The 12,242-nt window shown below is 44.3% G+C and overlaps 1 protein-coding gene across 1 annotated transcript in view; it reads right to left on the reverse strand.

Moving 5' to 3' along the window:
• The window catches only part of ARFGEF3 (ARFGEF family member 3), a 73,926-nt gene extending 69,188 nt beyond the window's left edge, over positions 1-4,738 (reverse strand). Inside the window, exon 1 of the mRNA XM_083434727.1 lies at positions 3,845-4,738. Within this exon, the coding sequence (XP_083290853.1) occupies positions 3,845-3,929 (85 nt within the window). The 5' untranslated portion in view covers positions 3,930-4,738. The remainder of the gene's footprint in view (positions 1-3,844) is intronic.
• Between the last annotated feature and the right edge of the window lie 7,504 nt (positions 4,739-12,242).

Consider the following 12,242-nt stretch of genomic DNA (forward strand, 5'->3'; position numbering starts at 1 on the left):
TAGGGTTGTGCGCCCATCTCACTTAAGAGGCCGGGGGCCAGCGCTGTCCGGAGACACTTCCAGGTCACGGAAACGCCATTTACCTTCCCGCTAGTAAGCGGTACCTATTTATCTACTTGCACCCGGGAATGCTTTCGAACTGCTATGTTGGCAGGCGCTGGGACCGAACAATGGGAGCGCACCCCGCCACGGGGATTCGAACCGCCGACCTTTCGATCGGCAAGCCCTAGGCGCTGAGGCTTTTACCCACAGCACCACCCGCGTCCCTGGGAAACCATTGAATGAACCTCAAATAGTTAAGAAAAAAATGTAGCATCTGACATAAGCTTTTAATGTCTGGTGTTTTATTAAGTTTTGATATTTGCTGTAAGCCACCCAGAGTGGCTGGAGAAACCCACCCAGATGGGCAGAGTATAAATGATAAAATAATACTAATACTACTGCTACTACTAATAATAAACCTGAAGCAGATACACATATTGTTAATTCATTTGTATACATATTTACAAAGGTTTTGCACTGAGCTGTATTGGTGTAGCTTGTAGCTAACCCATAGTATCCATACCGAAAGGCATTTGCCTACATGTTTCCGCTGTTTAAATCAGAGACAGGGAACCTGTTGCTCTCCTGGGGTTATTGAGCTCCAACTCTCATCTGCCCCAGTTACCATGACCAGCGCTCAGGGATGATGGGTTCTGGAGCCCATGAACACCTGGAGGGCTGCAGATTCCTCAACCCTGCTTTACAGGATGAAATCCAGTGTTACTGTTCCACTTGCAGGATGGCTTTTAATGCAGCGGAGGAATCCACTAATGGAAGGGATCGGGAAAACAATTTCCAGCAATTTCTCTCTCCCCATTGCAGCCTCAAAATTCAGTTCCAGAGGACTGGGAGACTATACAGAAGGGCAACAAGGTGGTGCAGCAGGCTTCAAAGGAAAGGGGAAGGTGGAGGAAATCCGCTCCCTTTCTTTGCATACAGGTGTGGGGAACCTTGGGCCTCCCAGCTGTTGCTGAACTACAACTCTCCAGCAAACATGGCCAGCGGACAGGGATAATAGGAGTGGTATTTCAGCAATATCCGGAGGGCCAAAGATTTCCCACATCAGGATTAGCAGGTGCCTCTGTGGCACCAAAGCCATTTTGCAAGTAAAACGGCACACTCAATATCACAGAGTTACTATGTGCAGGCTTAGCTCACATGTCCTTTTGAATTACTCTACTTTTCTTTCCACTGCCTTGGTACGCTTCTCGGGGCCCAAAGCCGATTGCTTGTTTCCCACTGAAACTGGCAGAATAAGTGTGAAAGCAGATCAGCACGTATGGTATGTCTTTTATACACAAATTTTCTTTTAAATAATTATAACTTGCTTTTTCTAGGGAAAATGTGGCAGCATGGGAAGGAAACAATACTTAGCAAGCACAAGGTGGGGGGACGGGATGACCCAGTTTAAGTACATGGGGCTGGCCTTGAGGACTGTTTAGGAGCCTCAGACAGACTGTTGCATTTTGCAAAGCTTTCTCTTTAAAGAGGTGGGGGCTCGCTGCCAGCATGGTGCTCTAACATCTACCCTAGCTTCTTATAACCTCATGACCACTATTCAAGGTGCTGGCTGTCACTGATACAACCTAAGTTCAATGCATCTAAAAATTGCTTCCTTTACTAGATTTTGTTACAAGCACAAATTAACAATGTAATGTGCAAAGGAAGTTTGAGGCAGTTGCCTTGGCAATGAAGCTTCCAACTCCTAGTCTATGAAGTGCCTGTGAATATTCACAAGCATGATTGTATTTTTTATGCAGACGTACATATTGCTTTTGGAGGCATTAGTCGATATGTGCAATTAGTTGCAATTCAGATCACAAAATTTCAGTCCAGATGAGGCCTTATTTAAAAGTATAATTTTCAACAAACAACTCAGCTTGTGGCCCACACACAAGGACATGGAAACTACTGCACCTTATTTGTGATGCTTCTGTGCTCATCATTATAGTTTTCTCCTTTAGTTAAGCTTTCTTATTGCATTATTACTTATCATATCTATCCCACTCTTCCAAAACTGTATTTTTTCCTTTTCAAACCATCTTGAGTAGCAAACAACTATCCATACAAATCATGCACAATATCCAACAAATTTAACATAAACCATGCATTTTAAACAATAATTAAAAATCTGCTTAAAGGGTTGTTGTTTTTTACAGATACATTTAAACACCTGCAGGTTTGCCCACAGGTGAGCTGCTTCATTGCCACTCCACAGGAGAGATGTGAGAAAACACTTTTCCCTAAGCAACACATTTTATGGGCACCATTACAATGCAAGGGCACCATTTCTTCCCAGTACATGTGTCCCTTACATTAAAGGTAAAAGTCTCCTGCTCACCTGCCTGAAGTGCACCTTTGCATAGCTTCTTAAGTAACTGAACTCATTCACTAAGCAAGCATGTTAATTTAAGAAAGCCAACACCTGAAGCAGTACAACATCACAATTGTTTACCTAGCCAAAGTTAAGCATTTTTAAAATCCCCATTGACTTCAGCAGGCATTGTACATTCCTGGTGAAAATAAGAAGTTTCCCTAGCTTCCCTTGCCCCCAGCTAAAAGGCAATGCCCTTCAGTCACAAACTTACAACCCACTAAAGCTGTTTTCCCTTCTGCTAACTTCAGAACATAAAAACACCACCACCACCGTCTTTGGTACAAATTTGTGGAAGGACATCTATTTTAGAGTAACCCATGTGTAAATCATACTGAATACATAGATGGAGAGGAATATATATATAAAAGGAATATTACCAAAAATTCGCTGTGAAAATATTAACCAGATCAACCCATAATACACAGGAAAATAGCCACAGGGCAACTGGCACATTTAAATGGCATTAGACTGCCTATTCATATTTGAAGAAAGCACCTGCTGCTAATAAAAAGGTGAGCAAGAACTAAATTTTCCTTTTAACTCATGTTATAACGCTGGATGTGGCTCCTTCTACAGGACCTGGTGACGTGGATGAAATAAATCTGGTTGGTTGGTTTGAAAAATGGCAATTGGTTAGGCAGTCAGGGGAGAGAAGCAATTAAGTCTTTCTACCCAGCAGATCTGAATCTTCATTTAGCTGCCCTCATTATGTCATTGCACTTCCTTAAAATACAAAAAAAGCCATTACCTAGGGTTATGCCCATTTTGTAAACAGCTAACCTGGCTCAGTTCAGCATTCTGCAATAAAAGAGCACAACCCGAAGTCAATTCCAGAGCCCATTTTTTGTGGTTTTAGGGTTTGTTTGTTTTAAACGCTGCTTAGTTGGGGCGGAGGATTAAAAAAAACCCGGCCAGGAATTGAAAGCTGGTGTTTTGATGTGCCGACTGACAAGCGCCGTTAAAGCAAAGGAGATTTATTGCAATAGGTTTGGAAGATCCGCTGAAATCACACAACTAGAATAGTCTATAGCATAAAAGATGTACTGGGGTGGGGGGAAGCTGCCAAAGAACCCCACTACATCCTAGAAGCAGATCTGGCAAACACTTGGGCTCAGTTGCCCTGCAGGGATCTCCGTCTGAAGGCCAACAGATCGAAGGCCAGTGGGATGGATGCAGGATTAGAACCGTCCCGGTCATCCGAAAGCAAACACAAACACCACCCCCTCCCGTGCAACCAACAACACAAGCACAACCAAATCGGCGCGGTGCTTTGATGCCTTCTCTGCTAACGGGATTAGGCATCAGAGTCATATCTCTAGAATCAGGTATCCGAAGCGCCCACCCAGCAATGCTTGGGAGCTAGGGAAGGCTGCCCCCGGGCGCCGGGGAGAGGAGAGTCCCCCTATCTTTCGCCCACTTCCTTACCGCTGGCGCAGGTGCAGCTCTCCTTGATCGCCTTGTATTTGTTCCCCGAGGCTTCCTTCTGCAGCTTCTTCAGGATTCCTTCCATCTTGCCTCTTGGATCCTCCGGGGATCCTCGATCAGCAGCAGCAGCGCCGGGGGCAGGAGAGGAGAGCCAAGGCGCCGGCGGCAGGCAGAGCTAAAGGGCGGCGCGGGTCCTCTAAGCGGGGCGAGCAGCGCGCAGCATCCCACCTCCGCCTGCCGCTGCCGGTGAATCATGCAAAGCTCCACGGCGGCGACACGTCATCCTGCCTCCGCCTCCAGCAGCAGGTTCCTGCGGTGGCGGCGGAGGCTTCGGCTGGGCGGGCTCGGCTTCGCCAACCGGAGGGAGGGAAGGAGGGGCTCCGTCGCCGGTGCTGGCTATCAGGCGGGGCGGAGCGGATCAGAGTCGCCCGGAGGAAGCTGGGACAACAACAACAACAGAGGCCACCACTCTCTCGCCGGGCGATGGGGGAAACGGGAGCAAGAGATAGGAAAAAGAGGGGGAAACACAGATTTTGGAGAGGCGGGGCTGCATCGAGAACGGATTTCGAGTGCGAAGGGCTGTGTTTCCTTTCCTTTTCCTGGGAAATCGGGCCTGCGGAAAAGGAAAAGGAAGCTTTATCCGCCGGGCTGCAAAACCCCTATGCGAGCTGCGTAGGGGCAAGAGAGTGAGCTCAGCCCCGCGTAAAGGAGCCTCGTAGCTCCTGCCTGGAGCGAAACCGTCAAAGATATCGGAATAAGGGCTTTACAAATATATTTTACAGCTAGGAGATGGTACCGCCTTAGGGATGCTGACCACTGGGTGTTGTTTTTTTTAAAAAAAATGCTGGTTATTGTTGTCTGGGGTCACGTATTTTGTTGAATAAACAAAGTGTTTTGAAACCAAAGGGTTATCTCTCTCTTTTTCACTTGATCTATTTGGTTAAAAATAATAATTAAAAATACAAAATGCATAATAATAAAAAAGAAAAAAACCTTCCTCCCCACCCCTCCTCCTTTGCCACTTGACAAACAACCCTGCAAACACATACAAATCCAACACTGCCTCTACCACGGACCAGGTATATCCTGCAAATGAAAGGACTGGTTTGTGTCTTTAAGGAATGGCTTTCTTTTTTGGGGAGGTGGGGGTTAGGCTTTTCATGCTTCATATAGAGATGAGGAAGCTGTGGCCTTCTAGGCATTTGTTGTACTACTACATCTCCCATAATCCTTATCTATTGGCCATGCTGGCTGGGGCTGGTGGGAAATTGAGCTCCTGGGCACCTGCCAAAGGCCCACATCCCAACAAGGGTCCCTTTAGTCAAACATGGTTTTGGTTCACATGTTCAGATAAGAGCATTGTATATGGTCATTGATTATGCATTTTGTTACCTTAAAAGGCCATTTATAGCTCTAGGAGCTTTCTCCAACATAAAAACAGTCATTTCAGTAAGTAGGAGGTTTCAATGTATATTTTAGTCTGCCATTCACATCATATATGAAAGTAATGAAACGATCTTAAGGGAATTTAGCAATGTGTTGGATAAGGTGACCACTTCCACATCATCACACACACAAAAATGCAGCATCGGAATAACTTTTAAAAGGACAGAGATTTCCATTATATTTGCATATGCTAATTTTATCGGCATCGATTCAAATGGAGAAATAGCTATGACAATTTAAATGGAAATGCAATACAGCTCTCCACAGCAGGGCACCTGCAACCAAGTGACCTTTGTGAGTGTGCCCAGTTTGCTGTCAAGATGCTGAGTGCAAGGCCCCTGCTCACTCTTCTAATGAGTTGGGTTGTGGGTTCGAGCCCCACATTGAGCAAAATATTTCTGTATTGCAGGGGGTTGGACTAGATGACCCTCGTGGTCCCTTCCGACTCTATGACTCTACAATTCTATGAGTTCTTTGTACCTTTAAACTGAATTTGAACAGAACAGCACTTCAAATAGAGGACTGTCCTCTGCCACCTTTTGAACAGAGGACAGTTGCCTGTAAAGAGGGATACATGACCATCATGGTGTTGCAGCAGGATTTTTTCTTTGTTCCACTTTTGCAGGGAAGTGGATCAGTAGGTGGGGTGGAGTTGTTAACGTTAACTTGCTGGCAGGTAGAAGGGAGAGACAGCCCAAAGACTGGCACGGTGCCAGGACGTCGTCAGGTACACTAGATTGGCGTCATACCTCCTCACCCTTCCCTTCCCAGTAAGCAACAGTGACCCACCTGCTAGAAAGCTGACACAGCAACTCTGCCCTGCCTGGTGGGCTGCTTCTGCTGTTGCTTGTTGCCCAGTGTCTGTGTACCAGGGCAGCCTGGTAAACTTTGGATTGCCCAAACAGTGTAAACAGTTCTAACCCAGGTTATTTGGATAAGTGACTCTCAATACATAACGCCTCCCCCCCCCCCCCCAGTGTTAGAACTGTGTTTAACGAAATGATTATCATGGGAAATAGATACATCCTCTCAAACATATGATATATTTAAAAGAGTTTTTTTATCAGAAGTGCTTATATGCTAAAGGCAGGTACTTAAAGTACAAGGAAGGCCTCTAGGAAAAGCTGTGAGCATGTACTGGGAAAGGATAAACTTCCTGATCTGGTCAGTGACTTCAGAACATTGTTGTTGTTTACTATAGAAAAATAATTTAAATAATGGCTTCAGAAAAAAGACTGTGGTGCCCACAGCCACCAAGGTGTGAATTACCAATGGCTGGATTTTGTTCCTAGAATTCCTTAACATTGCATCTTCTGCCCTCTAGTGGCAAAGATGTGTTTGGCATTTGTTCCGAAGTGAGATCCGGAAGAACTTTCTGACAGTAAGAGCTGTTCAACAGCGGAACAGACTCCCTTCATAAGTTATGGACTCTCCTTCCTTATAAGCTGAGGTTGGATGGCCATCTGTCATGCATGCTTTAGTTGAGATTTGCGCAATCGCAGGGGGTTGGACTAGATGACCCTCGAGATCCCTTTGAGGGCAAATTGTTAAATTTGTTTTAAGCAGCAATGGTATACACACCCCCTTGGTTGAAAATCAAGTATGAGTTGAGAATGGGCTGCAGCTCAGTGGCAGAGCATCTGCTTTGCTTGCAGAAGGTTCCAGTTTCAATCCCTGGCATCTCCAGGTACAGCTCAGAACGTTCCCTGCCTGAAACCCTTGGGAGCCATTGCCAGGGAGCGTGAAACAATACAGAGCTAGACGGGACCAATGGACTGGTTCAGTATGAAGCAGCTTCCTATGTTTCTACTGAACTTGATTGGAGTTATGTCTGAACATGGAAGGGATGGCATTAGTATGCTGTGCTAAAAGCGGAAAGGAATCATGCAGCACAATCATATTCATGTGTCTACTGAGCTGTAAGTCCCATTGAGTTCAGCGAGACTTAATCCTAGATAAGTGTGTACAGCACTGCAGCTGGAAATTAGGCTGTCAGCTTCTGAACGTAAAACGGCTTACAATTAAAATCCTAATTGTTCAGGATTAAAAAAGAATCCTAACAATGAAACAAAACTGAAGCAGCAGTGAAAAGAGAAGGGAGTGTCCAACTAAGTTTTATTCAGAGTAAGGCCATTGAAATTGATGAACATGACTACCGTAAGTTAGGTCCAGTAATTTCAGCAGGTCTGCTCTGGTGATTTTCATGTTTAATGTAAGTAGAAGATTTATTTTGAATACGCAACAATGCAAGGAAAAGGACCATCTTCTTCAAAAGGCCTTTCAGGGTTTATTCTCAGAAATATCTACACATTGGAATGACATAGGTATAGCCTTCCAAGGATTGTACCACTTAAAACTGAAACTGGAAAATTGCTTCTTTGATTGTTTTCCCCAGTCTAAACAACAACACTTAAAACAGAAATAACTTCACTGCGCGCAGAAATATAGCATGCCAAGGGGAGGAGTTCCAGACCAGCTACTTTTCTACCTGCAAGGGTGTTGTTGATTTATTTATTACACAACAGAGTGATCAGACATCTCAACTGCAGTCTGAAGTGGTTCAGTTCAATAACTGTGGTGTCTGTTTCTAAAATTGAAAGCAGCTTAGTTTAGTTTGGATGACTTTGGTTCTTATCAGAAAAGGTTTGCTTAGTCTTAAGCCAAAGGGAGATTTAAAATCACTTACTAAGGGTGGATCTAATTTTGCTTAAGGGTTGGACTACTTGTTAAGAGCAGCATCATATTCAACGCTGGCTTGCATCTGGCTGTATCCATTTAACCAACAGCCAAAGGGCTGACTCACTGACATTATTGACAGATTTCTTCACCTGAACAAGTTACACCCATTTAATAACACTGATTCATGAAGGGTGTATGGGAGAGCTTTGCAAGCAGAATCCATCCCAAAGGTCTCATTGTGATTCACTTGAAAAAGGAGTATCATGTAGCCAAATCAGACATGACAATAAGGCTGTCATTCGTGTATCTGCCCTTTTCATATAAAAATTCAGAATAGGGTGTGCCTTACTTCAACAGTAAAAGGAAAAACTTGGGAGATGGGTATTAAGCCCCCCTGGCCTTCCTGTGCCTTACCTGCCTTTAGCTGATTGCACTTACTGTATCTTAGTTTCTGGCTCTGAATGTAAGTCGTGCATCTTTGGGTGTATGTGAAATAATAGGACCAGTGGATTGATTGACAAGGAGGCAACGTGAGCATGGACAGTTCCATCCACTTTTGCTCTCAGTGAATCCTCACCTGTGCATGCAATGTATGAGTGGGATGAGCACATCAGAAGAAACACCTGCCCAGTGCTGTGTCACATATACGTTGGCTGGGCTTACAGACAACACAAAAAGGGTGTTCAATAGTCAGAGCATTTTCCAGCAGAGGGCAGTATAAATAAATTCAGTAAGAGGTTCATCTACTTGCAACCAAATCTAATGACATGCACATATGAAGCAATCAAGGTTGGAAATGGATTAAAATAGTTTAGTTAATTATCCACTTTTAAACAATTCAGTAAATGAAATGATTCACCAGTGGTTATAATCATAGAAATGTAGAGACGGAAGGGACCACAAAGGTCATCTGGTACAATGCCCTAGAATGCAGGGATCTCAACTAGATCATGCATGACAAATGACCATCCAATCTCTGCTTAAAAACCTCCAATGAAGGAGAGTCCACAATCTCCTGAGGAAGTTTGTTCCACTGTCAAACAGCTCTTACTGTCAGAAAGTTCTTCCTGATGTTTAGTCCTACTCTCTAGAGCAAGAGAAAACAAGCTTGCTCCATCTCCCCTTGAGATATTAGAAGATGGCTACCATATCTCCTCTCAGTTTCCTCTTTTGCAGATTAAACATACCGAACTCCCTCAACTGTTCCTCATGAGGCTTGGTTCCTCACCGTCCTGAAAAAAAGTGTCAAGTGAGGTACTGCAGGGTTCTGTCCTGGGCCTGATGCTGCTCAATGATGACCATCTTCAAATATTTAAAGGGCTGTCACATGGAGCAAGCTGGTTTCTGCTGCTCTAGAGAGTAGAACCCAAACCAATGCTTTCAAAGTACAAGACAAAAGATTCCAACTAAACACAAGGACGAATTTGTTGTTGGTAAGATCTATTCAAGAGTGGAACAGACTAACTGGGGAGGCTGTGGACTCTCCTTCATTAGAGGTTTTAAAGAGAGGTTGGATGGCCAATCCAAGACTCTTTAGCTGTGATTCTTGCAATGCAGAGAGTTTAAGACAAAGATATTTAGACGCTTGATATGCCAGAGCCCCTTGTCTTTATTATTATATGTGCAGGTCCATTTCTTTCCTCATGTTTTCCTGAGGGACAAATTAGACGCAGCTATGTATCTTGCTATTCCTTAAACACAGTAATTACAAATACTGGGGAGCCCAGTCGATAAGGAGACAGAGACAGGAGGCTTACCTCTTCACACCCCCCCACTGCGATCTGATCAGAAGTGAGACTGTGCACCCACCCACTGCACTGTAAGCCAGTTGAGTCAGTTTTATTTTTAAAGCCACGAAGCCATCATTTGTGTTAAGAGGTAAAGATAAAACGCTCCAAGATCGCAAGTCAAGTGTGTTTTCAAAACCAAATTTAAAAGCATCTGATTCAGAATAATGAATTAAATGAGTGTCACTCCAGCATGCTTATAAAAAACCAGTTACAGGAAGGTTAGTGCTTTTCATGCACGCAAAGAGCCTGAGGGCCAAACTTGACACACACTGAAATGCATGGCAGGCAGCTGTGTATCTTGTTTTCCTTACCTAATGACAGGCTCAGGGGAGCCCAATTCTTCTTTCACTTCCTTATCAAGTTCAGAATGGAGATTGCACACACTCCCTGGTGGCTGGAGGAGCCTTGGAAAGAAGTCCCCCATGGCATCAGTGGGTGGTGAGGACACAAGGCAACGTTTTGTTGCAGGTTCCACCTGATAACATTTAGTAGCAGACAACCCTCCCTAGGCTCCTTTGGAATTACAGCCACATCTGGAAGATGCTGAGGTCTAACCTACAGGTGCAGGAGAATGAAGTAATAAAATATCGAATTAGTAGAACGTAGCCAGTAGAACTTCTGCCAAGTCCCAGGCCAAATCGGGCCTCTTCAGAGGGATTTGGGCATCGGTCAAATTGAATTGCGACAGCCACATATCTCTGCAGGTTGGTTTGCATGGTCCAGAGTGATCTGGAGCTGTGGTCAATGAGAGGGTAATCAGACAGGAAGGAGAAGGGGGCATCAGACAGGAAAATCCACAAAAAGGTCAAGAGCTACTGACTGATGGCTGGGGGGCAGGTGCGCCTAGCAGTGCAGTCTTTTGCCCCCTACAGCAATATCTGTAGATCTGGCACTGGTTCCCAGGAGAAGCTAGCTCCCTGGCTTTCCTTATGCCTCTACTCAATAGATGTATTACATTGAAGTCCTGTCCCAGTCCCCCATTAGGGAAGTTTTTGGGATGTAGGACTGAGGTATTTAGAACAAGGAATGAACGGAACCATACAAGGGACCAGACAGGAGTGAGTTCCCTAGATGCATTTTTCTGGGTGGAGTCACTGTTTACAGTCTGTTTAGGTTCATCTCCATTTGAGAAGGAATAGGTGAGGTGCTACAACAGGCATATGCAAAGTCTTACATATTGTGTGAAAATTTTATATAGCCATGCTTAGAAGGCATTTACAAGCCAACTTTGCATTTGATATTTTGGAATGTTCCAAATTCTGTACTGGTCTATGCAATGCTCTCTCTTCTTGAAATTCAGATCAGTAGGTGTCCAAACAGCACAAAAGAGGTGTTAAGGGAAATCATTTTAAGGTGTAGGCCCCATCAAATATAATTTGTAGTTGATCATTGCAATGCGATCAAAAATAAATTCTAAATTTGTGAGCTACATAAAATCTTGCCTAAGTGCCCTTGTGCCACGGCGGCACTGTACTAGCAAAGCTCTCCTTTGCCCTCTCTTCCTCTGACACGCCCATGAGGACTTTAAAATCTTCCACTTCCTTTAACACGGCTTGTCATGTTATCTGGACTGACAAACCCTGGTTAATGTTAACTATGGTTTGTTTGAAACAATCCAATTTGAAACCATGGATTATGAAGCTGGCTTGTTTAAACAAACCGGTTAACATCAAGCACAGTTTACAGTTCAGACAACAGGCTAAGCTGTGGTGAAGGGAATTAGAAAGGAAAAGATCGTTCTCAATTTCTTCTATAAGAAGCGTATCAGTACTGGTTGCGAGAAGCAGAGGGAGAGATTAGGTTTGTTGCCTTCATGGTAAAATGTGGATTTAGCTTGACATGCAAACATGGCCAATAAACAGACAAATTAGGTGGCAAGTCTTCCAAAGTCTGGTTCACTCCAGATGTTTGGGACTACAATTCCCACCAGTCCCAGGTGGCTGCAGTTGTAATCTGAAAGCATATCAAAGGCACCAGGTTGGGGGAAGGCTTAGGCTCACTGAACCCAAAACCCTTTAAAGGTTAGGGAGTTTGGGCTGGATAGTGCAGGCTGAAAAGGTGACTACACGGGTTAGGAATGTACGAATGATGGCGAGATTACCAAAAGCTGTCTGAGAGATTTGTTAATGGTGGGGGAAGGGGGATGTTGCCTTTGCTCTGCCTGCCTGATGCACAGCTTGCACGGTGGGCTGTTCACCTTCAACCTTACATACTCTGATAAATATATCAAAATGTATGGTACAAGGAAAGCACATGAAAGCAACCCCAATACTCCCATGAGGCAGGACCAAAAAAAGTCCAATACTGCTTAAGAATATTCAAATAAAGAGTATACTTGGGGAACACATATTTATGAAATGATTCACAAGGAGATGGGGAGAAAGGTTATACAGTCGTACCTCGGCTCCTGAATGCCTTGGGAGTCGAATGTTTTGGCACCTGGATGATCAAAAACTGGGAGTGTTCCGGGTTTTGAACGTTCT

Source organism: Podarcis tiliguerta (assembly GCF_965153285.1).
Source record: "Podarcis tiliguerta genome assembly, chromosome: 3".
In the NCBI taxonomy this organism is placed as follows: domain Eukaryota; kingdom Metazoa; phylum Chordata; class Lepidosauria; order Squamata; family Lacertidae; genus Podarcis; species Podarcis tiliguerta.